Source organism: Ovis canadensis, chromosome 17 (genome assembly GCF_042477335.2).
Source record: "Ovis canadensis isolate MfBH-ARS-UI-01 breed Bighorn chromosome 17, ARS-UI_OviCan_v2, whole genome shotgun sequence".
Classification (NCBI taxonomy): Eukaryota; Metazoa; Chordata; class Mammalia; order Artiodactyla; family Bovidae; genus Ovis; species Ovis canadensis.
The window spans coordinates 39,141,064-39,168,204 of record NC_091261.1 but is presented as its reverse complement, the minus strand read 5'-3'; the positions used below and the strand labels follow the sequence as shown (position 1 = coordinate 39,168,204).

The following is a 27,141-nucleotide window of genomic DNA, read 5'->3' as shown; positions in this document are numbered from 1 at the left end:
TTACTTTGATGATTTCCCCCCAGCATGGACAACCTTTTGATGGACTCTGGGAGTCTGAAGGTGAAAAATTTTCTATTTTGAGTGCCAAAGCTGAGAGAAATAGAGAGCACGTGCTATGATATATGGCAGTGCTCTCTTACAGTTCTGTTAATCCTCTCAGAGTTTCCGAAGACCTGACAGTATTCATCCTGAGTGACATGGAAAGCTGGAGTCAAAAATTATGTGACCTAGAACTGAAATTTTTTGAACAGTCTGTATCTGATAGGCACTTAAAAATTATTTCTGAAACAGTACTAACAATTCACGTGAAAACGTTAGTTTAAGAAGTAAATATAAATAATTGATTTGTAAATATAGATAATTGATTCAGTTGTTGAGTGGCATTTGTAAAGCATGCATCCTTAAATTTAGTTGACAGTGTTTAAGTTTTGTTGTTGCTGCTGTTGTTTACTCACTAAGTTGTGTCCCACTCTTTGCAACCCTATGGATTGTAACCTGCCAGGCTCCTCTGGCCATGGGATTATCTTGGCAAGAATGCTGGAGTGGGTTGCCATTTCCCCCTTCAGAGGATCTTCCTGACCCAGGGATTGATCCCGTGTCTCCAGCTTGGCAGGCTAATTATTTACCACTGAGCCACCTGGGAATCTTTTTTTACGTTCTAAGAACTATAAAATTATACCTTTAAAAAATTTTAGAGGTATTGTTACCCTTATTTCTAAGAAAACATAGCTGTATATTTTGAGAAAGATTTTTCATCCAGATATTTTATGATTTTTAAATTTAGACATTTCATTGAATAAGTTATGGAAAACAAAATGATTTTTCATTGAATCATAGTGTATTGGAACTCTACCTGTAGGAATCTAAAAGCCTGACTACTCTTGAACATATCTGTGTCTACGTCTGAGGCCTCTTGACTCCAAGTTTGGAACCTTTTGAGATATGCTATTGTCCTGTTTAAAAAATTCATTTCTTCAACTGTTTAGAATTTAAAAGAGCAGAAATTCTTTCTCTAGAATCTGTCTTGAAACCATATTCACAACTTTGTTGTGAACATGGAAACCTGAATATGTCCTTTCTTTACCCCAGACTTCCCATGCCTAAATCTGAACTTGTCCAGATTTGATCGTCCTCATACACAATCACTTTTATTTCTGACTTTCCAGTTTGTGTTACTCTCCAAGTTACCAGCCTTGAGATCCTGATATTGTCATTGACCTCTTCATTTTTTTACCCCACAAACAGTTATCAAATCCTATAATCATATTTTTGGGGTATCCCTAGAATATGTTCCTTTATTCCTGTCCTCAGCGTGAATTCTTGAGGACTGTCTGGACCATTACAGCCTGCTTTCCACTGGTGTTTCTGCTCCTAGGGTCTCTCTGATCCTGCTTATCCCACATACAATGACCCAGCTGGTGATCCTAAAACACCACTTTGATTATGTTACTCTATTTTTTTTTTTCCAAAAAAGATTAATAGCTCCATTTTGCTTGCAAAACTAAGCCCAAAATTGTTAGACTGCTGCTCAAGGCCTTTGATTGGCTGCTCTGCAAACTGTTCAATTACTATTCTTCCAGAAACCTCTGCCTCAACCAAGCAGGTCTGCTCATTTTAACTTAAATGAGCTGAACCTTTGACAACATAGGATTTTCCTTTCTTTCTGCTTACCCAAATCTTTCCTTTTCAACCCTACCAAAATAATGCCTCCTCGGTGAAGCCTTCTAAGATAATCCCGTTCATGGTGATTACTCTACCCTTTGAACTTCCATAATGTATGTTGCTGTGCCATTCATTTAGAAATTTATTATATACTGCTTCATGGCATTTACATAACCCCAAATTGAATTTTGATTTTTTCTAATGTTTTTTACTGCTGTTTAAATTCTTAGATAATGTCTTGTTTCCCTTGTCATATTTAAAACAAATAAAATTTAAAACAAACAAACAAATAAAAAAATAAAGAGGCAAGAATGTGTATTTTCTGTCCCCTGAGTGGATTTACTGTACAGCTAATGAAATTTTAGCCTCTTACTTGCATGGATCTCTTCACTGAGTCCATGTCTAATTTTGTTTTCATAATTTTGAAATTTTTTTCAGACAGGGTCCTGTCAAAATATATACATTTCTAGCTCCATAAACCTTGGGTCTAACTCTGAATGGGAATGATGTTGTTGTTCAGTTGCTAACATATCTGACTCTTTGCGACCCCTTGGACCATAACACGCCAGGCCTCTCTGTCCTCTACTCTCTCCTAGAGTTTGTTCAAATTCATGTCCATTGAGTTAGTGATGCCATCCAACCATCTCATCCTCTGTCGCCTTCTTCTCCTTTTGCCTTCAATCTTTCCCAGTATCAGGGTCTTTTCTAATGAGTCAGCTCTTTGCATTAGGTTTCCAATCAGAATGGCAGCTAACAGTTAATATTCATTTTGGGTTCCCCTGGTGACTTAGTTGGTAAAGAACCTGCCAGCCAATGCAGGAGACATGAGTTTGATCCCTGGGTAGGTAAGGTCCCCTGAGAAGGACATGGCAACCTACTCTAGTATTCTTGCCTGGAGAATGCCATGAACAGAGGAGCCTGGCAGGCTACAGTTCATGGGGTCACAAAAGAGTCAGACATGACTTAGCCAGTAACCAAAAATCAACCAACAATATTCATTTTGTGCTAATGTTGAGGAACTGTTTTGCTATTGTATTTCTATTTAGCTACAAATAGAAAGAACTCCCCTCCTCTGTTCCACTCAAACTGCATTATAATAAATTATGTTAATTTCCAAATTTGCAAGAACAAAGAATAGAGAAATTCAGCAGAAGCAAGTGCACACAGAGTAGGAGAAGATACAAGATCTCTCCAAGCAACTTCCTTTGGCCCCTGAAGTCTTGGCAGAGACATAATCCCAGCAGGGGGTGAGTTATGAAGGCCCTGAGAAGATGAATGATTTTGTTATGCTGTGGCCTTTTATAATTAGGATTTATGTTAGCCCTCAAGAGCTGTTAGTAGCAATGTGAACGTCACTGAGTCGTGTCTAGCTCTTTGTGACCCCATGGACTATAGCCCCCCAGGCTCCTCTGTTCATGGGATTCTCCAGTCAAGAGTACTGGAGTGGGTTGCCATTCTCTTTTCCAGGGGATCTTCCTGACCTAGGGATTGAACCCTTGTCTTCTACACTGCAGGCAGATTCTTTACTGTCTGAGCCACCAGGCAAGCATATACTAGCAATAATGTGTCTTTAACTAGAAATATTTGGAGACATCTGAATTCTCCTGCTTCTCAAGTCTTATGTGGCATCAGAAGGTCACAGCCTTATTGGGGTGGAGGTGGAAGATTGGAGACGCTCCAGTGTACAGGATGCCCTGAGCAGAATCTCTTTCCCCTCCTTGACAGCATTCTGGCAAGCACTTTACAAGTATCAATCTATTTAATCCTCACTGCAGTTCTATGAGATAGTTATGATTGCTATCACCATTTTACATGTGAGGAAGCAGACACTCAGAGAAGTTCATTATCTTGCCTGTGATCACTTTGGGCATAAGTAATGGATCTGGTACTCAAAGGCCAGGTTATCTAATTTTAGAACTAGACTTTTTAGCATTCCTTACTAGATTGATTATAGTAGATGAATTAGTTTGTATTTATAAAAATTCTTTTTGAAATTCTCTCTTTATTTACTTACATCCCTCAAGTCTGTTCACTGATATTAATTTTGAAAAATAGCTGAGGGGGAAAAAAAAGCTTCTAGTGAGATAAGTTTGGAAAACACTGCAAACTCTAATGGTCCCTTGGAAAGTCACTATGAATATTAGCATATTCAGTTCAGTTCAGTTGCTCAGTCGTGTCCGACTCTTTGTGACCCCATGAATCGCAGCACACCAAACCTCCCTGTCCATCACCAACTCCCGAAGTTTACTCAAACTCATGTCCATGGAGTCGGTGATGCCATCCAGCCATCTCATCCTTTGTTGTCCCCTTCTTCTCCTGCCTCCAATCCGTCCCAGCATCAGAGTCTTTTCCAGCGAGTCAACTCTTCACATGAGGTGGCCAAAGTATTGGAGTTTCAGCTTTAGCATCAGTCCTTCCAAAGAATACCCAGGACTGATTTCCTTTAGAATGGACTGGATGGAACTCCTTCCAGTCCAAGGGACTCTCAAGGGTCTTCTCCAACACCACAGTTCAAAAGCATCAATTCTTCGGCACTCAGCTTTCTTTACAGTCCAACTCTTGCATCCATACATGACCACTGGAAAAACCATAGCCTTGACTAGACGGATATTTGTTGGCAAAGTAATGTCTCTGCTTTTGAATATACTATCTGCTGCTGCTGCTAAGTTGCTTCAATCGTATCCGACTCTGTGCAACCCCATAGACGGCAGCCCACCAGGGTCCCCCGTCCCTGGGATTCTCCAGGAGAGAACACTGGAGTGGTTTGCCATTTCCTTCTCCAATGCATGAAAGTGAAAAGTGAAAGGGAAGTCGCTCAGTCGTGTCTGACTTCGCGACCCCATGGACTGCAGGCTACCTGGCTCCTCCGTCCATGGGATTTTCCAGGCAAATATACTATCTAGGTTGGTCATAACTTTCCTTCCAAGAAGTAAGCATCCTTTAGTTTCATAGCTGCAATCACCATCTGCAGTGATTTTGGAGCCCTAAAAAGTAAAGTCTGCCACTGTTTCCACTGTTTCCCCATCTATTTCCCATGAAGTGATGGGACCAGATGCCATGATCTTCGTTTTCTGAATGTTGAGCTTTCAACATTCAGAAACGTTAAGCCAACTTTTTCACTCTCCTCCTTCACTTTCATCAAGAGGCTTCTTAGTTCCTCTTCACTTTCTGCCATAAGGGTGGTGTCATCTGCATATCTGAGGTTATTGATATTTCTCCCGACAATCTTGATTCCAGCTTGTGCTTCTTCATAATTCCCAAATCCTTCAGAAGATAAATTTGTTTCATATTACTAACCTGACATACTCAAACATATTTTATACTCATATATACATATATGTATATGCATAAATATATATGATATATATATACTAATAACAACAATGGCAACTACTATTTATTGAGTACCTACTATGTCCCCAACACTATTCTAAAAATTTCTCATATTAGTCCTATGACATCAGTTCAGTTCAGTTCAGTCACTCAGTCGTGTCCGACTCTTTGCGACCCCATGAATCGCAGCACGCCAGGCCTCCCTGTCCATCACCAACTCCCGAAGTTCACTCAGACTCACGTCCATCGAGTCAGTCATGCCATCCAGCCATCTCATCCTCGGTCATCCCCTTCTCCTCCTGCCCCCAATCCCTCCCAGCATCAAAGTCTTCTCCAATGAGTCAACTCTTTGCACGAGGTGGCCAAAGTACTGAAGTTTCAGCTTTAGCATCATTCCTTCCAAAGAAATCCCAGGGTTGATCTCCTTCAGAATGGACTGGTTGGATCTCCTTGCAGTCCAAGGGACTCTCAAGAGTCTTCTCCAACACCACAGTTCAAAAGCAGCAGTTCTTCAGCACTCAGCCTTCTTCACAGTCCAACTCTCACATCCATACATGACTATTGGAAAAACCATAGCCTTGACTAGATGGACCTTAGTCGGCAAAGTAATGTCTCTGCTTTTGAATATGCTATCTAGGTTGGTCATAACTTTTCCTCCAAGGAGTAAGCATCTTTTAATTTCATGGCTGCAGTTACCATCTGCAGTGATTTTGGAGCCCCAAAAAATAAAGTCTGACACTGTTTCCACTGTTTCCCCATCTATTTCTCATGGAGTGATGGGACCGGATGCCATGATGTTCGTTTTCTGAATGTTGAGCTTTAAGCCAACTTTGTCACTCTCCGCTTTCACTTTCATCAAGAGGATTTTTAGCTCCTCTTCACTTTCTGCCATAAGCGTGGTATCATCTGCATATCTGAGGTCATTGATATTTCTCCTGACAATCTTGATTCCAGCTTGTGTTTCTTCCAGTCCAGCGTTTCTCATGATGTACTCTGCATAGAAGTTAAATAAGCAGGGTGACAATATACAGCCTTGATGTACTCCTTTTCCTATTTGGAACCAGTCTGTTGTTGCATGTCTAGTTCAAACTGCTGCTTCCTGACCTGCATACAGATTTCTCAAGAGGCAGGTTAGGTGTTCTGGTATTCCCCTGTCTTTCAGAATTTTCCAGTTTATTGTGATCCACACAGTCAAAGGCTTTGGCATAGTCAATAAAGCAGAAATAGATGTTTTTCTAGAACTCTCTTGCTTTTTCCATGATCCAGAGGATGTTGGCAATTTGATCTCTGGTTCCTCTGCCTTTTCTAAAACCACCTTGAACATCAGGAAGTTCATGGTTCACGTATTGCTGAAGCCTGGCTTGGAGAATTTTGCGCATTACTTTACTAGCGTGTGAGATGAGTGCAATTGTGCGGTAGTTTGAGCATTCTTTTGCATTGCCTTTCTTTCACGGTTCTAAAAATTTCTCCTATTAGTCCTATGACATAGATACTGTCTTTACCTCTGTTTGACATATTAGGAAACTGAAGCATAAGGCATTTGACAGTTTTGTCCAAGGTCGCAAAAGTGGTTTAGGTGCAGTTTGAAGTCAAATACTGTTCTGAACTTGTGCTTAGTCACTCAGTTGTGTCCAACTCTTTGCAACCCTGTAGACTATAGTCCATCAAGCTCCTCTGTCTGTGGGATTTTTCAGGCAGGAATGCTGAAGTGGGTTGCCATTTCTGCCTCCAGGGGATCTTCCTAACCCAGGGATCAAATCCACATCTCCTGTGCATCCTGCATTGCAGGCAGGTTCTTTACCTGCTGAGCCATCAGAGAAGCCCGTATTTAGTACCTACCATCTGAGGTCGCAAAGAGTTGGATACAACTGAGCGACTAATACTTTCACTTTCAACTATAGTAATGCTATAGAATGAGTTTTCCAGTGAAATTACTTTGGGAAACAATTGAAACAGAATATTTTGTATGGACAAAAGATAAATTACTTTAACATTTAATGTTCACAAGTCTTGAGAATGTTACACTGAATTTTCTAAAATAGTTTAAAGTAATGCTGAATATAAACTTTAATTTTATAGGTAGTTTTTAGAACAGTGTTGGGGACATAGTAGGTACTCAATAAATAGTAGTTGCCGTTGTTGTTATTAGTATATAAGGTACTAGATGTCCATTCTTCAGGATGTAATTTTTTTATAAATGTTTACTTTCTTGACTCTTTGGATTAAATTTCTCAATATGATGATTGTTTTTTATTTGCAGTTGTTGATTTTTTTTTTGAACAGCAAGGTTAAACAGTGTCTGGAGGTGGAACTCTGCCTATAAGTTCTCTTTTAGTCCACACAGGCTGATTGCTACTTTAGGTTAGCTTTCCAAATAGTTTTAAAAAATCATTAATGTGTCAGACATTCTATTTGGTTTGCAAACTGTGTTTGAGTCCCAGCCATATTTGTTATTGTAGACACCATACCAAGTTAGAAGCACTAAAGTAGATAGACTAATCACATTGTGAAACTAGTCTCACAGGTCTCAAAATTATAGAGAGCTTCTGGTGTACTTATGATACCCAATTTTTTAGGGTATTTATAACTCTAATTCAACTCTGCTAAGTAACTTCTGTATACACACACACCCCTTACACTTTATAGACTTCATCTTTATTTAACAAGTAAAGTTTAGAAGATAATTTCCTAATGAGATGAGTTCTGAAGTACTGAGTTCCAAAGTATTTGTTTCAAACTTTTAAAATTTAAAGCCATCTATTTAACTCCATCCAGGGCATTACCATTTCTACACAAAGTCTATGCAAGAGTATAGGAATTCTTCTGGCCCTTACTATACTGGACAAACAATGTTGATATCTGTAAAGATGCTCAGTCAAGCAGTATGGTTTAAGAGATGCATTACATGGAGATAACTTTAAAGAAAGAAAGAAAGAATTCTTTAGATAGTCATTTTGGATTGTAAAATACAATTTTACTACACTTAAAAAACACTTAACCACATTCAGTCTATTTAAATAACTTCACATTCTTCCTGGTAAAAAGGCTGTACTGGATTTTTTCTATGACAGCCAGTCATCTAAGGATGTACTTCAACTCCTCAGAATAACCTCATCCACAGATTTTTCTCTCTTTCTTTCGGTAAAAGTTGTTCCTTAAAGTGCTTATTCATGTTTGTCCTCTTATCTCAAGTCTTGTTTTATGATTTTCTTAGTTGTAACAAGTTAGCAAATTCAGTAGGATTGGCTGAGTCACTGAACCTGTAATTTTTTTTTTAAATCACATTTTGTGTGTCTTTCTCATTTGATAATAAAAAGAAAGCATATACATTAAACACTCTTAGGAAATAATATAAAGCACATATACAAATAAAAATCAACTGTAATACTGCTACCCAGGTGAAGTCACTGTTCACCTTTGGATGTATATAATCAGATATATAAGTAGCTAAATATTACCAGCAGGTTGGTTTTTTTTGTTTGTTTGTTTTTGCTTTGAGGATTTTTGCTTATAGTGTATTTTTATAATTTTGAATTTAACTGTTTATATTCAGAATGCTTCTCATAGTCACAGTGTATGCCTGGCGTTCTAAATATTTGAGCATGATTTCTCTAGAGTCATAGTGCATAATTTTTTCTTTTTGGAGTGTATTATCATCTTGTCATAGAAAATCAGCAGAAGCAAACAGCATTAGGTTCTTTCTGTCTCAAGTCCCATACTCCCAGTCAGGTAATTTGCTCGCCATTGCTTCCTTTTGCTTAGAGGAAAATGGGCAAGCAGTAGAGGGAACCTACTCTACTAGATGGAACCTGCCATGCGACTCTTGGCTTTAGCATCACTAACATTGCTAAAATGCTTCATCAGTTTGGATGTGTGCACCTTTTCTTTTGTGCATCTGATGGGCAGTTCTGATCCTTATTTTTTTCACTGAAGCAAAGTGTGAGATGATGAAATAAGCCAATCAATGAGGCATTTTAAAGAACTGTCTTGCTGTTTCCAAGTCATGCTGGTGAAACCTAAGATCTGCCAATTGCCACATCAGTTGTTATAGACAATAACAGCAACAATAATGACTAACAAAACTATAATGCTTAAGTTGTGTCAGATGCTATCCTGAGTACTTTTCCCATGTTAAATCCTTTAGCCCTACCATAATCCATTTTACAGGTGAGGAAAGTGAAAGTGAAAGTTGCTCAGTCATGTCCAACTCTTTGTGTCCCACGGACTATAGTCTGTGGAATTCTCCAGGCCAGAATACTGGAGTGGGTAGCCTTTCCTTTCCCAGAGGATCTTCCCAACCCAGGGATTGAACCCAGGTCTCCCGCACTGCAGGCAGATTCTTTACCAACGGAGCCACAAAGGAAGCCATATATCTATTGAATAACTTGACCAAGGTTTCACAGCTAGTCAGTAACAGAGGCTAAACTTGAATCTGAACAGTCTGATTTTAAAGTCCATGCTCTTTAATCTCGATGCTGCTTCTGTTGATAACTTAAAAATTATATTAACTTGAGTTGCTAAGATAATTTCTTCAAAATGACTCACTTATTTTCTTCACTCTTATTGTGTGGATATTTGCATCTCAGCGAGAATAGTTCAATGAGTAAAGCCGATATGTTTTGCAGTTTTAATCATATAAATGCATAAAATATTAAAAACAGTAAGCCAAAAAAAATTGTGTCCAAAGTTGAAAATCTTGAGTATTTATAAGACTTTATATATTTTGATTCATAATTTATACTGTGCCTGTAGATATTCTGTGACTAAGTAAATTGAAAGTCTCCTGTTCAGCAAAATTCTTTTATGTATAACTGAAAGAAATACAACTCAGGGAAATTTGAGCAGAAAGAATTGTTGACTCAGATACTTCAAAAGATCAGAGGTGAACTAGCTGGCATGCTTCAGTTTGCCTCAATTCAAAGATTAGAGTGATGTCAAAGAGTATTTCTCTCTTGCTGTTTTCTCTTCTTACACCTTCATGTCCTACCCACCACCAGCCCTTTCCATTCATCTCTAAATCCCTTCCACATCTATGTGTATCTGTCTCACTCTTTCATCTTGTAGAGAGGGGTTTCCTTTATGAGATGGTGCTGAGGGAGGTGACTCAGGCAGTTGAAAATTTGCAGCAGTCCTAACTTGGCCAACTTAAAGGAAACAGGTTTCTTCTTCTTGCTTCTGTCTGCAAAGAGGCTGTGATGCTGTCATTGCCAGCCCTGCTGGGACCACATAATTCAAGGTGTAAGGAATCGTTCTTCAAAAGCAGAGAAGGTTCTGGGGGAAGTGGAGAAGGAAAATCTCGCAGAGTTGATTGGTGATCGTTTTATCTACACATCTCCAGCAAGTCATTATACAGTCCTCAAATATAAATCCTTATGGGTTATTCAAATTATTCATGTTTTCTTTCTTTTTTTCTCCACCCGGAACACTACCTTTTGGAAAATTTTCTGGAGTGCTGAATGGAGAAACAAATATACATAAGCTATTGTGTCATGTATCATGAACTACTAAAGTATGTTGTTGGGAGATAAGATTGAAATTATTAGCATTTTCTTCTGTTGAAAGAATATGTCTTATGTAGTCTCAAGATTAATTTAAAAAAATCAAGAATCACTTTGGATTTTCAAGTTTTTATGTGTTAAGACTTCTCTGAATTTTTTTAAACAGGTATGCTTCATTAACTTACCACACTTATTGCCACTTTAAAGATTTTATTATTCAGATTATATAAAGGTAGCCATTTTACTCTAAGTAGTTATTGCCTATATTGTCTTTGTAAGGCAGCATCTTGGAAGGAGCTAGATTGCTTCATTTAATCTTAATATAGCATTCATCCATGTAGTTTATATTTCTTGAAATAAAAGTCTATAATAAAGAAAATGAAAATTTTTACTATAAAAATGTCTTTATTGCTGATTAATTTATTTAAAAACACTTTTTTCTTAATACCTACTGTGTTTCAGGCATTGTTTTAGGCACTGGAGATACAGTTATGAAAAAATAGGCAAATATTTCCTCACAGGATGTTTATTCAATGAATCATAGTACATAGGCTATAATATGAATGGTTGTATTGTTGACATCATTTTATAGGTACTGTGAACAGTAGCCACAGGACTGGGAAAAGTCAGTTTTCATTCCATTCCTAAAGAAGAGCAATGCCAAAGAAGGTTCAAACAACCATACAATTGAACTCATTTCACAATGCTAGCAAGGTTAACTCAAAATCTTTCAAGCTAGGCTTTAGCTATACATGATCCAAGAACTTCCAGATGTACAAGCTGGATGTCAAAGAGGCAAAGGAGTCAAAGATCAAATTTCAAACATTCTTTAGATCATGGAGAAAGCAAGAGAGTTCCAGAAAAACATCTACTTCTGCTTCATTGACTATGCTAAAGCCTTTGACTATGTGGATTACAACAAACCGTGGAAGATTCTTTAAGAGATGGGCATACCAGACCACCTTACCTGTCTCTTGAGAAACTGGTATTTGAGTCAAGAAGCAACAGTTAGAAATGGACATGGAACAACTCATTGGTTTAAATTGGGTAAGGCATATGACAAAGCTGTATATTGTTACCGTGCTTATTTAACTTCTATGCAGAGAACATCATGGGAAATGCTAGACTGAGTGAATCACAAGCTGGAATCAAGTTTTCTGGGAGAAGTATCAACAACTTCAGATATGCAGATGATACCAGTCTAATGGCAGAAAGTGAAGAGGAACTAAAGAATTCTTGATGAGGGTGAAAGAGGAGACTAAAAAAGCTGGCTAGAAAGCCAACACTCAAAAAAATAAGATCATAGCATGTGGTCCCATCACTTCATGGAAAATAGAAGGGGGAAAGTGAAAGCAGTGACAGATTTTCTTTTCCTGAGCTCCAAAATCACTGCAGATGGTGACTGCAGCCATGAAATTAAGAGACACTTGCTCCTTGGAAGAAAAGCTATGATAAACCTAGACAGCATATTAAAAAGCAGAGACATCATTTTGCCAACAAAGGCCCATATAGTCAAATCTATGTTTTATCCAGTAGTCATATATAAATGTGAGAGTTGTACCATAAAGAAGGCTGAGCACCAAAGAATTGATGCTTTTGAACTGTGGTGCTGGAGAAGACTCTTGAGAGTCCCTTGGACTGCAAGGAGTTCAAACCAGTCAATCTTAAAGGAAATCAATTTGGAATATTCATTGGAAGGACTGATGCTGAAGCTTAAGCGCTAATACTTTGACCACCTGATGAAAAGAGCTGACCCACTGGAAAAAACCCTGATGCTGGGAAAGACTGAAGGCAAAAGGAGAAGGGGGTGGCAGAGGATGAGATGGTTAAAGAGCATCACCGACTCAATGGACATGAATCTGAGCAAACTTCAGGAGATAGTGGAGACAAAGGAGCCTGGCATGCTGCAGTCCATGAGGTCACAAAGAGTCAGACATGACTTAGTGACTGAACAACAACAAATGTGATCAACTTATAAATAACATTTGTTGAGAAATTCTCATATGCTAGGCTTTGTTAATCATGTACATATTACCTTATTGTCTTCACCTGGGCAGGAAGTATTATCATCAATGAGAACTAACTCATTGGAAAAGACCCTGATGCTAGGACAGATTGAAGGTAGGATGATAAATGGGTGACAGAGGATGAGATCATTGGGTGACATCACTGACTACATGGACATGAGTTTGAGCAAGCTCTGGGAGTTGGTGATGGACAGGGAAGCCTGGTTTCCTGCAGTCCATGGGGTCACAGAGTCAGAAACGACTGAGCAACTGAACTGATGTGAAATTTGGTATTGCATAAAAATGATAACTAAAGGAAATATTCTCTAGTTACTCAGATGTATTTCCCAGTAATCTTCGTTGGTTCTGAAAGCTGCCTTTTTATTTCCTCTTCCTTTTCTTTTCCTCATTCTCTCTGGCCATTTTGTCCTGCCTCCTACTTTCTCTTCCTTGTCCCAACTTTTCTTTTCCTGTCTTGCATAGAATTGTAGAATATTGGGGCTGGAAGAAACTTTGAGGGACATCTATTTAAAAGTTTTATTCAGTTTTGAAATCTCTTTCACCTTGTTGTTGGAGCAAAGATTTTTGTCTAGGCTTTGATAGAAAAGATATAGTATTTGAAGGACAGTAGCCTCTAAAGACTGCCATAGTTAGAAAGTAATTTTCCATATTTAGTTGAAACTCATTTTATATACTTGCTAGATGCTGTTCCCATTTTTGCCTTTTAGATGAACAAAAGCAAGTTTTATTTCTCATCTATGTGAGAAGTTGGGCAAACACCTAATCACAGGGCCGCATCTAGCTGCAAAGGAGGCTGGAAAATGTCACCTCTAGCCAGGCAATCACAGGCCAGCTAAACTCTATGGTATCTATTTTTAAAATATAGCAAGAGAGAATAGATATAGATGGATAGTTAGCAGTCATGCTGCGTGTGTGAAACATAGACATCATGTTCTGTGTTCTCTGATGTGATGGTCATTAGACATGGCCACTAGAGGAGACCCAGGAGAAGTTCAGAAAAATAAAGTTTCTCATACTTACTGGTCCTAGAAACAGAAGACATGGCATACCACGAAGAGCAACATGGGAAAGCACTGGCATGGGTCAGCAGCCAGAAGGGGTGGGTGGTGGGTGTTGTAGATTGGGATTTCCTGAGAAAAAGTCAAGGCAGGGTAGTGTAAACAGGTCAGGTTTGACTAGTTTGGAAAACTTTTCCAGGCTGTAAGCTATAAGGGTGGTCCCTAATTACCTGATACCTGGCCCTGGGATGATTAAAGCAGAGGAATACTGCCTCCTGGGTGGTGTGGCCAGACAGAGAGAGCGAAGTCTCTGGATTGATTACTTTACATATCAAAGGCAAGCTGGGAGCAAAATGAGATATTATTACCTCATACCTGTTAGAATGGTTGTTATCAAAAAAGACTAGAAATAACAAGTGTTGGCAAGGATATGGAGAGAAAGGAACCCTTGTGTACTTGTGAGAATGTAAATTGGTACAGCTACTTTAAAAACCAGTATGGAAATTTCTCAAAAATTTAAAAGTAAAACTACTATATGACTTAACAATTCCACTTCCACTTCTGGGTATTTATCTGAAGGAAATGAATAAAACTGATTTGAAAAAAATTCTGCACATGCATGTATGTGTATGTCCCCATGTTCATTGCCACGTTATGGTAGCCAAGACATGGAAGCAATCTAAATGTCCATTGATGGATGAAAGGAGGTGTGGTATATATCTACAATGGAATGTTATTTAGTCATAAAAAGAGTGAAATCTTACCATGAATGGACCTTGAGGACATTATGCTAAGTGTAATGAGTCAGGCAGTGAAAGACAAATACCTGATGATAAAATATTGACCTATCTATCTATCTAGATGGAAAGATGGAGAGAGAGAGAGAGATAGATAATACAGAAAAAAAGATTGGTGGTCTCCAGAGGTGGAGAGTAGGTGAGGTGGATGAAATGGATGAACTGTTGTTTTTTTTTTTTAAGTTCAAATAAATTGAATGTTTTTTTTTAAAATGAAGAAAAAGAACAAAATCATATTAAGATGCACTTTTGTATTTATTTTCTAAAAAGTGTGAATTCATATGCCTTAGATTGTTTGTAGAGTGTCAGTGAAGTGGTGGAGAAATGTATAAAGCATATACAATTTTAAAGAAAACATTATTTTTACCAGTCACTATAAATGATTTCTGCTGGTCTTCCAGGTATCTCAGCGGTAAGAATCTACCTTCAATGCAGGAGACATGTGTTGGATCTCTAGGTTAGGATGATCCCCTGGAGAAGGAAATGGCAGCCCACTCCAGTATTCTTGTCTGGGAAATCCCATAGACAGAGGAGCCTGGCAAACTACAATCCACGGGGTAGCAAAAGAATCAGAAATGACTTAGCAACTAAGCAACAACAATAAATGATTTCTTAAAAATATAAATAGTACACAACACTATAAGAATTAAATATGTAGGCCAAATAGTGCTAAATTGAGTGTCTTTCTTTTTTGTCCATTATTAAAAGTGAGCAAGTAAAATTTAAAGAAATTAAGTATTAAAATTCTTCAATTTAATTTGTTTATGTTACAATGTTGAATACAAAAAATCTAGTTTTAATTTCTAATTTTAAAGACATCATTACCAAGAACCTGAATTCTTAAAAGATACTTCTAAGATATTCATTCCTTAACATTGTTGATGAAGCAGTTTCTCTTTTTACCTTGTAAACATAACATTAGGCAAGTATGTACTTAATTCATACTTTGGTTGAAATGCACACATCAGTGGAGAAATAACTCCAGAAAGAATGAAGGGATGGAGCCAAAGCAAAAACAATACCCAGTTGTGGATGTGACTGGTGATAGAAGCAAGATCTGATGCTGTAAAGAGCAATATTGCATAGGAACCTGGAATGTCAGGTCCATGAATCAAGGCAAATTGGAAGTGGTCAAACAAGAGTTGGCAAGGGTGAATATCGACATTCTAGGAATCAGCAAACTAAAATGGACTGGAATGGGTGAATTTAACTCAGATGACCATTGTATCTACTACTGTGGGCAGGAATCCCTCAGAAGAAATGGAGTAGCCATCATGGTCAACAAAAGAGTCTGAAATGCAGTACTTGGATGCAATCTCAAAAATGACAGAATGATCTCTGTTCGTCTCCAAGGCAAACCATTCAATATCACAGTTATCCAAGTCTATGCCCCAGCCAGTAATGCTGAAGAAGCTGAAGTTGAACGGTTTTATGAAAACCTACAAGACCTTTTAGAACTAACACCCAAAAAGATGTCCTTTTCATGATAGGGGAGTGGAATGCAAAAGTAGGAAGTCAAGAAACACCTGGAGTAACAGGCAAATTTGGACTTGGAATGCAGAGTGAAGCAGGGCAAAGACTAATAGAGTTTTGCCAAGAAAATGCACTGGTCATAGCAAACACCCTCTTCCAACAACACAAAAGAAGGCTCTACACATGGACATCACCAGATGGTCAACACCGAAATCAGATTCATTATATTCTTTGCAGCCAAAGATGGAGAAGCTCTATACAGTCAACAAAAACAAGACCGGGAGCTGACTGTGGCTCAGATCATGAACTCCTTATTACCAAATTCAGACTGAAATTGAAGAAAGTAGGGAAAACTGCTAGACCATTCAGGTATGACCTAAATCAAATCCCTTATGATTATACAGTGGAAGTGAGAAATAGACTGAAGGGTCTAGATCTGGTAGATAGAGTGCCTGATGAACTATGGAATGAGGTTCGTGACATTGTACAGGAGACAGGGATCAAGACGATCTCCATGGAAAAGGAATGCAAAAAAGCAAAATGGCTGTCTGGGGAGGCCTTACAAATAGCTGTGAAAAGAAGAGAGGTGTAAAGCAAAGGAGAAAAGGAAAGATATAAGCATCTGAATGCAGAGTTCCAAAGAATAGCAAGAAGAGATAAGAAAGCCTTCTTCAGCAATCAATGCAAAGAAATAGAGGAAAAGAACAGAATGGGAAAGACTAGAGGTCTCTTCAAGAAAATTAGAGATACCAAGGGAACATTTCATGCAAAGATGGGCTCGATAAAGGACAGAAATGGTATGGACCTAACAGAAGCAGAAGATATTAAGAAGAGGTGGCAAGAATACACAGAAGAACTGTACAAAAAAGATCTTCACAACCCCGATAATCATGATGATGTGATCACTAATCTAGAGCCAGACATCTTGGAAAGTGAAGTCAAGAGGGCCTTAGAAAGCATCACTATGAACAAAGCTAGTGGAGGTGATGGAATTCCAGTGGAGCTGTTTCAAATCCTGAAAGATGATGCTGTGAAAGTGCTGCACTCAATATGCCAGCAAATTTGGAAAACTCAGCAGTGGCCACAGGACTGGAAAAGGTCAGTTTTCATTCCAATTCCAAAGAAAGGCAATGCCAAAGAATGCTCAAACTACCGCACAATTGCACTCATTTCACATGCTAGTAAAGTAATGCTCAAAATTCTCCAAGCCAGGCTTCAGCAATACGTGAACTGTGAACTCCCTGATGTTCAAGCTTGTTTTAGAAAAGGCAGAGGAACCAGAGATCAAATTGCCAACATCCTCTGGATCATGGAAAAAGCAAGAGAGTTCCAGAAAAACATCTATTTCTGCTTTATTGACTATGCCAAAGCGTTTGACTGTGTGGATCACAATAAACTGTGGAAAATTCTGAAAGAGATGGGAATACCAGATCACCTAACCTGCCTCTTGAGAAATCTGTATGCAGGTCAGGAAGCAACAGTTAGAACTGGACATGGAACAACAGACTGGTTCCAAATAGGAAAAGGAGTACATCAAGGCTGTATATTGTCACTCTGCTTATTTAATTTCTATGCAGAGTACATCATGAGAAACGCTGGACTGGAAGGAACACAAGCTGGAATCAAGATTGCCAGGAGAAATATCAGTAACCTCAGATATGCAGATGATACCACCCTTATGGCAGAAAGTGAAGAGGAACTAAAAATCCTCTTGTTGAAAGTGAAAGAGGAGAGCGAAAAAATTGGCTTACAGCTCAACATTCAGAAAACGAAGATCATGGCACCCGGTCCTATCACTTCATGGGAAATAGATGGGGAAACAGTGGAAATAGTGTCAGACTTTATTTTTGGGGGCTCCAAAATCACAGCAGATGGTGACTGCAGCCATGAAATTAAAAGACGCTTACTCCTTGGAAGAAAAGTTATGACCAACCTAGATAGTATATTTAAAAGCAGAGACGTTACTTTGCCAACAAAGGTCTGTCTAGTCAAGGCTATGGTTTTTCCTGTGGTCATGTATGGATGTGAGAGTTGGACTGTGAAGAAGGCTGAGCGCCGAAGAATTGATACTTTTGTACTGTGGTGTTGGAGAGGACTCTTGAAGAGTCCCTTGGACTGCAAGGGAATCCAATCAGTCCATTCTGAAGGAGATCAGCCCTGGGATTTCTTTGGAAGGAATGATGCTAAAGCTGAAGCTCCAGTACTTTGGCCACCTCATGCGAAGAGTTGACTCATTGGAGAAGACTCTGATGCTGGGAGGGATTGGGGGCAGGAGGAGAAGGGGACGACAGAGGATGAGATGGTTGGATGGCATCACTGATTCGATGGTCGTGAGTGTGAGTGAACTCCAGGAGATGGTGATGGACAGGGAGGCCTGGCGTGCTGTGATTCATGGTGTTGCAAAGAGTCGGACACAATTGAGCGACTGAACTGAACTGAACCTGTATGAAAGGCAGTAAATAAACTGAGGCCAAACTGATCCTGATACTTTGCCATATCTGACTATTTTGTGAACAGAACACTTTAGCATATTTTGAACAGTGTGTTAAACATTATTAACATGAAGTTATATAGTGTTAGTCGTTCAGTTGTCCGACTCTGTGACCCCACTGACTGTAGCCCACCAGGCTCCCATATCCATGGAATTTTCCCGGCAAGAATACTGGAGTGGGTAGTCATTCCCTTCTCCAAGGGATCTTCCTGATCCAGGAATCAAACCTGGGTCTCTTGCATTGCAGGCAGATTCTTTACCATCTGAGCCACCAGGGAAGCCCAGAATCTATATAACTGGTCCTGAAATTAATATTCTTTTATCTGACAATTACTCAATTAATAGAAACAGCTGAAAATTTAGGTGAAGTTTAGAGTGATGGCCATGTTTAGCATACTTTCAATAGTAGGTTGAAGAAATTTATGAAGCCTACACAAATGGAGAAAGAGAAACCTCTTTAAACTGTGTAAATGTTAAGGGTTCTGGTTCCTACTGTCACTCATTTTTAGCTTTAGTCTATTAAGTAGCCTGCAGTTTTCTGAGAATGATATACTGGAAAATATAGGTAAAAAATTAAAATTGGATGACATTTTAACTTCAAAATGCCTGAACTGTCAGCCTAATTTCAACTCTATCATTATGATTCTCTTTTTGTTTGCTTAGGCAAAGACAGCACCTGGTCCTACTGCTTTCCAACAATGATGCATTTGCAGTGAGTACTACAAATCTTTGCTCAATCAAATCAGCCTTTGTTTTTACAGTGACTATATTTTAAAATGTAGGATTAAATGACTTTGAAGATTAGAATATTTATATATTTCATGTTTAACTTTTATTTTCTTCTCAAAGTTAGGTGAAGAGGAGACAAATAAGAGTTCAGAGGTTGAGTAGGGCTGAAGTGTATGAGGCTAATGTTTGTGTGTGTCTGTATATATGTATATACATATGTATATGTGTGTGTGTATGTATATATATGTATATATTATGTCATATCACTGGTGTGGCTGGTTTATGGGTGGATAATTAATATGGATCAGTAATTGTTATTTTACATGTGCTCTTGCACATTGGATTTAATAGTGATCACTACTCTTCTGAGATTAAAGCTTCTACTCAGTTCTCTAAAAAGGAGCAGCAGAGAATACTGTGTGTTTAATTAGAAAATTTTCTGTAAACTGAAGACACGTTTGAATGAAGAAGGAGAAATTTTTTTAAGTGAATAAATTTCAAAATAACTGAAAACTACAGAAAATGATGACACCTGCCACTGAGATTTAACATTTCCCATGTAGATTTGACACATATTAAAAATAAATCCTTATAGACACAGCAGATACCCATCTCTTATCCCTTACCCTTCTTTCCCTCTTTTCTTCTTCCTATCTTTTTCAGTTTTTTTTTGACTTTCACTATTCTCAAGTTGGTCTATATCATTTCCATAGCATTTTCTTGCCTTTTTAAATGTCTGTATCCATAGAAAATCTTTAAAAAATATTTTTAAAAGTTAAAAAAATGGTATATTCTTCTTACTAAATTGTGAAGAGGTGCTAATATGTTTTTTTAAATACAATCTAGGGCAAAAGTCAAATATTTTCCAAATTCATATATTTTGCAATTTTTCAGTTTTATTCTAATAGATAATATCGGTATGTCCCTCAATTGATGAACAATGAAGTGATTTCTCTTCATTTTTTAAAAGCAATTATATCAATAAAATAATTATTTGTAAAATGCACATAATTCAAAAATCTACTGAAAGGCTTATAGGACTGAATACAATATACCTTTGATCCATTATTTCTCACCAGAGTCTTATTCCACTGGCAACTGCTTTCAGGAATTTTAGCTCCTTTTCTTGTTTTCATATTTAAAATACTTGGTGTGTGTTCTGGTAATTCTTTTGAATCATTAATAAAAGACACAATAGATGATGTATCTCTTTTTTTCTCTAATAGAAACACATTTAGACATAAGCTTTTTGTTGTCAAAGATATCTGAGTCCAAGAGTATGTGCTAAAAAGGCCAGGATTAGAGGTTTGATGTGTATGTTGGCCAGCTATCCCATGTGGTCCATGACTATATATTACAACCCTAACTCTTGTAAGCTTTTCACCTGTGTATTCTATCGGTTTGAAACTTCAGAAAATGGGGAGGCAAGGAAAAAACCAGAAGCCTGTTGTAAAATTGCTAACAGGGGTAGAAATATGGGACTGAGGAGCTGAAATAATGGCCCGTCTATAAAAAGTATAACACACTACTGAGGAATTCTTCTCCAACTCTAGAAACAAAATTCTTAGCAAAGGACTGAATCAATCCACTGTAGAGACAGTGGTCTTATCACTGGATTTTAGAAAAACTTGCTCACTCTACTGGGTTTTCCTGGTGGCTCAGATGGGAAAGAATCTGCCTTCAATGCAGGAGACCCTGGTTGGTCCCTGGATCAGGAAGATCCCCTGGAGAAGGGAATGGCTACCCACTCCAGTATTCTTGCCTGGAGAATCCCATGGACAAGGAGTCTGGTGGGCTGCAGACCATGGGGTCACAAAAAGTCAGACACAATCAAGTGACTAACACTATTGGGAAGGCTTGTTTTACTTTGTTATTTAAATTTTGGAGCAAGTGGAAATAAAAAATGATTCAAGATCTATTGTTTAAGAAAAAGTCATTGGAGACTTTTTGAATTAGAAGACATTTGCATTATTGATCTTACATTGTAAAATATTTCCAGGATTGTTATTTAAACAATAGTTAGTAGCAAAATTTATACTCAGTTCAGTTCAGTCGCTCAGTCATGTCCAACTCTTTGCGACCCCATGAATCGCAGCATGCCAGGCCTCCCTGTCCATCACCAACTCCCAGAATTTACCCAAACTCACGTCCATCGAGTCGGTGATGCCATCCAGTCATCTCATCCTCTGTTGTCCCCTTCTCTTCCTGCCCCCAATCCCTCCCAGCATCAGAGTCTTTTCCAGTGAGTCACTGTTTGCAATCAGGTGGCCAAAGTATTGGTTCAGCTTTAGCATCAGTCCTTCCAATGAAAACCCAGGACTGATCTCCTTTAGAATGGACTGGTTGGATCTCCTTGCAGTCCAAGGGACTCTCAAGAGTCTTCTCCAACACCACAGTTCAAAAGCATCAATTCTTTGGTGCTCAGCTTTCTTCACAGTCCAACTCTCACATCTATACATGACCACTGGAAAAACCATAGCCTTAACTAGATGGACCTTTGTTGGCAAAGTAATGTCTCTGCTTTTTGGTTAGCAATATTTAAAAAGAGTTAAGAAGGAAGTAATAATCTTTTTTTTAATGGTAAAATAATAATCTATTATCTGTTTGTCATTTGTCTCCCTCAGAACCCTGCCCGTATATAGCTCTATGTTATTTAAACAATCTTTTTGTTGTTGTAAGAACAAAGAACATAGGGCCTACTCTCTTAAATTTTTAAGTGTATAATATGTTATTGTTGACTGTAGATACAGTGTGGTACAGCAGACCCCTGGAGTTTATTCATCTTGCTAAACTGAAACTTTATGCTTATTGCTAGTAATTCCCCATTTCTAAATCCCCCAGCACCTGGGTTCTACTCTTTGATCCTATGAAGTTGGCTATGTTAGATACCTTGTGTAAATGGAACCATATCACATTTGTCTTTCTGTGACTGACTTAGCATTATTTCACTTGGCATAATGTCCTCAAGATTCAAGATATGTTGTCACATATTGCAGACTTTCCTTCTTTTTAAAAGTCTGAGTATTATTTTACTGTATGTGTATATACTACATTTTCTTTATTCATTCATGGAGGAGAATTATCTTAAGAGAAACAGCAAGGCGTACAAAAGATTGACTTACCTTTTGGATCTTCTTAGATCAGCTCTGTCCAGTAGAAATTTCTGTGATGTTGGGAAATGTTCTGCATATGCTCTGCCCTAAATGGTAGCCACTAGCCACATGACATGTGCCTAGTGCAAATTTTAATTAATTCAGATTTAAGGTTAAATTGCTATGTATGGCTGATCTCTACCATATTGAACAGTGACATTCTAGGAAAAGTATCACATAGATAGAGGTATGGCATCTTCTCTTTTCTTTTAAATGTAATTGTACTTTTTGATCTTTAATGTGTCTGAAAAGATATGAATATAGCTAACATTCCAGTTGTGAAAGTGGAGAGGAGAAATAAGTTCTAAATGAAGTGTTTTAAAAAAATAATCTATGTGTTGTTTGAGAAATATTTAATACAAAATACACTGCTGGTTTAACACCCTTAAATTACCTATATATGTGCACATAACTGTACAATATGGTAAAAAATTTGAAACTTTGTATTCATACTGTTATATAATATAAAGATATACTACTAACATAATACCATTAAATTGTGTGTATCTATACTCATAGGCACATGGTGTGTATTATATCTGATAAAGAATAAAAAAACTAAAATCTAAAAGATGCATCATTAATGAAAATTAAGGAGTAATTTGAAATTTTGGTGATCTTATGCACATTTATATTCTCTATCAATAAAGAAGAATTCAGAGTAATTAGGGTAGAGGTAAAAACAAGGGGGGGTGTGACAGAGGGAAAGACCCATGAAACAACTTGGGTCTTCAAGACAGGATGCTGATTGATAAAGTGTGAAGAAAGGATAAAATGAACAAAACAATCTTGAAATCTATCCTTCTGAGTATTTTGAGTTAGGATGAACCAGAATTGACAGAGGCCTGTTTCACTAATGAGAACTTAATTTTTTTTTTTTGCTGTTTTCCAAAAATAAAAATGCATTAATTGACCATTGATAGCGGTGAAAGTGGACACCCTTGTCTTGTTCCTGACTTTAGGGGAAATGCTTTCAATTTTTCACCATTGAGGATAATGTTTGCTGTGGGTTTGTCATATATAGCTTTGATTATGTTGAGGTATGTTCCTTCTATTCCTGCTTTCTGGAGAGTTTTTATCATAAATGGATGTTGAATTTTGTCAAAGGCCTTCTCTGCATCTATTGAGATAATCATATGGTTTTTATTTTTCAATTTGTTAATGTGGTGAATTACATTGATTGATTTGCGGATATTGAAGAATCCTTGCATCCCTGGGATAAAGCCCACTTGGTCATGGTGTATGATCTTTTTAATGTGTTGTTGGATTCTGATTGCTAGAATTTTGTTAAGGATTTTTGCATCTATGTTCATCAGTGATATTGGCCTGTAGTTTTCTTTTTTTGTGACATCTTTGTCAGGTTTTGGTATTAGGGTGATGGTGGCCTCATAGAATGAGTTTGGAAGTTTACCTTCCTCTGCAATTTTCTGGAAGAGTTTGAGTAGGATAGGTGTTAGCGCTTCTCGAAATTTTTGGTAGAATTCAGCTGTGAAGCCGTCTGGACCTGGGCTTTTGTTTGCTGGAAGATTTCTGATTACAGTTTCAATTTCCGTGCTTGTGATGGGTCTGTTAAGATTTTCTGTTTCTTCCTGGTTCAGTTTTGGAAAATTGTACTTTTCTAAGAATTTGTCCATTTCTTCCATGTTGTCCATTTTATTGGCATACAACTGCTGATAGTAGTCTCTTATGATCCTTTGTATTTCTGTGTTGTCTGTTGTGATCTCTCCACTTCAGGCTCTACTACAAAGCCACAGTCATCAAGACAGTATGGTACTGGCACAAAGACAGACATATAGATCAATGGAACAAAATAGAAAGCCCAGAAATAAATCCACACACATATGGACACCTTATCTTTGACAAAGGAGGCAAGAATATACAATGGAGTAAAGACAATCTCTTTAACAAGTGGTGCTGGGAAAACTGGTCAACCACTTGTAAAAGAATGAAACTAGATCACTTTCTAACACCGCACACAAAAATAAACTCAAAATGGATTAAAGATCTAAATGTAAGATCAGAAACTATAAAACTCCGAGAGGAGAATATAGGCAAAACACTCTCAGACATAAATCACAGCAGGATCCTCTATGATCCTCCTCCCAAAATTCTGGAAATAAAAGCAAAAATAAACAAATGGGATCTAATTAAAATTAAAAGCTTCTGCACAACAAAGGAAACTATAAGCAAGGTGAAAAGACAGCCTTCTGAATGGGAGAAAATAATAGCAAATGAAGCAACTGACAAACAACTAATCTCAAAAATATACAAGCAACTTCTGCAGCTCAACTCCAGAAAAATAAACGACCCAATCAAAAAATGGGCCAAAGAACTAAATAGACATTTCTCCAAAGAAGACATACAGATGGCTAACAAACACATGAAAAGATGCTCAACATCACTCATTATTAGAGAAATGCAAATCAAAACCACAATGAGGTACCACTTCACACCAGTCAGAATGGCTGCAATCCAAAAATCTGCAAGCAATAAATGCTGGAGAGGGTGTGGAGAAAAGGGAACCCTCCTACACTGTTGGTGGGAATGCAAACTAGTACAGCCACTATGGAGAACAGTGTGGAGATTCCTTAAAAAATTGCAAATAGAACTACCTTATGACCCAGCAATCCCACTGCTGGGCATATACACCGAGGAAACCAGAATGGAAAGAGACACATGTACCCCAATGTTCATCGCAGCACTGTTTATAATAGCCAGGACATGGAAACAACCTAGATGTCCATCAGCAGATGAATGGATAAGAAAGCTGTGCTACATATACACAATGGAGTATTACTCAGTCGTTAAAAAGAATTCATTTGAATCAGTTCTGATGAGATGGATGAAACTGGAGCCGATTATACAGAGTGAAGTAAGCCAGAAAGAAAAACACCAATACAGTATACTAACACATATATATGGAATTTAGGAAGATGGCAATGACGACCCTGTATGCAAGACAGGAAAAAAGACACAGATGTGTATAACGGACTTTTGGACTCAGAGGGAGAGGGAGAGGGTGGGATGATTTGGGAGAATGGGAATTCTAACATGTATACTATCATGTAAGAATTGAATCGCCAGTCCATGTCTGACGTAGGGTGCAGCATGCTTGGGACTGGTGCATGGGGATGACCCAGAGAGATGTTGTGGGGAGGGAGGTGGGAGGGGGGGTCATGTTTGGGAACGCATGTAAGAATTAAAGATTTTAAAATTAAAAAAATAAATAAATAAAAAATAAAATAAAATTTAAAAAAATTGACCATTGATAGTCTTATAAAATGAGGTAGAATTTTCTACAAGGTAAATGATGCACATTGGAGTCAAATGGACAGGGGTACTAATTCCAGCCAACTCTGTTGCTTCCTTGCTGTGACTTTAGATTAGTGACCTAACCTTTCTGACACTCAGTTTCCTAATCTGTGTGTTGGAGAGAATGAAACAATCACTTCAAAGGCTTTTAGAGATGACGAAATGAAACAATGAATGTCAGGCACTGCATTGAATGTTTAATACGTAGAGTTAAGCCTTCAAATGATATTAACCACTGATGAAAATATTAAAAGGAATATAAATCAGAAGAAATAGCATTGCATGTTCCATGTGTTGCATTTCAAGTATGGTGATGAAAATGTGACTTAGAAAATACTTATGGAAAAGAGATACTATCCAAATACAGATGAATGGAGGTATGGGAAACTCCTGAAGGGAAAGTGTGAAATTTATGAAATTTGAAGTAAGGAGGTTATTTTAAAAAATGTGAAATTTTTATTATAATTTAAAATCTCAGGAGAAAAGTTACTGAAATGGAGAAAATGATGCTTTAAAAAAAGAAGATTTATGGAGTGGGAAGAAAGCCTGAGTTGATGGGAAGTAGAAATGGAGAAAATGCTTATTGTAGAATGCCCAAATGCTTTTAGGCTTTCTGGGAACAAGGCAAAGATAAAATAATCCATCATGATCACTGATCATGGTTCTCCATAAAAGACCGGTTTGAAGGGTTTTTTCATACACTGTAATATCCCAGTGATAAAAGAAGAAATTTTTAAGAAGTGACAGGAAATAAAAAATCCATAAGACACATATATACTTTATTATCTACTGTATAAAGAGCTTTTTCCTAATTCTCTCCATAGTGTATGGAGAGAGCTCCTTTTCCTTAAATGTGTTTCTCAGAATCTTGTATTTTGATTTTTATCTATTGAAGCTATCTTGGTCAACAGACTTAATGGAATTTTCTCATTCTTCCCTATTTCTGTGCAGCACGTGACAATAGTGATCCTTTCTTTCTTCTTGAGATTCATTTCAGAGTTCTAGTTCTTTGATTAGTCCTTTGCGATCTTATTGTTTTCTTTTTTCCTGGTCCTCCAAGTATCTCTTCTTTTTGTTTCTGCTGTTAGATCTCGTGTATTTTACATTCCCCGCTATGACCATCTGATCCTCTTCCACGCCTGCAACCTTAATTTCTATTCATATTTCTCTGCTGCTGCTGCTAAGTCACTTCAGTCGTGCCTGACTCTGTGCGACCCCATAGATGGCAGCCCACCAGCCTCCCCCGTCCCTGGAATTCTCCAGGCAAGAAGACTGGAGGGGGTTGCCATTTCCTTCTCCAATGCATGAAAGTGAAAAGTGAAAGGGAAGTCGCTCAGTCATGTCCTACTCTTCGCCACCCCATGGACTGCAGCCTACCAATCTCCTCCATCCATGGGATTTTCCAGGCAAGCGTACTGGAGTGGGGTGCCATTGCCTTCTCCACATAATTCTCTAATATATGTATATCTTTGCCTAACTTTTCTCCAGAGTGCTAGTCCTACATTCCTAGTAAAGCTCACTGTGTGCATGTGGATATCCTGACAGCAAGTCAAAGTTAACATTCCTGAAACTGACTTATCAATTTCCAGGTTTTGGTTGAGCATCTCTACCTAAAATTGCCCCATTATCTTCTAAATCAAGCAGACAGGAAACTTCTGCCATCTTTGTT

General features: G+C 37.9%; 1 protein-coding gene across 4 annotated transcripts in view; it reads left to right on the top strand.

Annotated features, from left to right (window-relative positions):
- The window catches only part of C17H4orf33 (chromosome 17 C4orf33 homolog), a 94,976-nt gene that overhangs the window by 54,319 nt on the left and 13,516 nt on the right, over window positions 1-27,141 (top strand). Inside the window, exon 5 of one of the 4 annotated variants that reach the window (XM_069557526.1) lies at window positions 18,943-18,991. The exons of the other annotated variants lie outside the window; for them this stretch is intronic. Coding sequence (XP_069413627.1) covers window positions 18,943-18,991 — 49 coding nt within the window. The remainder of the gene's footprint in view (window positions 1-18,942; window positions 18,992-27,141) is intronic. 4 annotated transcript variants of the gene reach the window in all.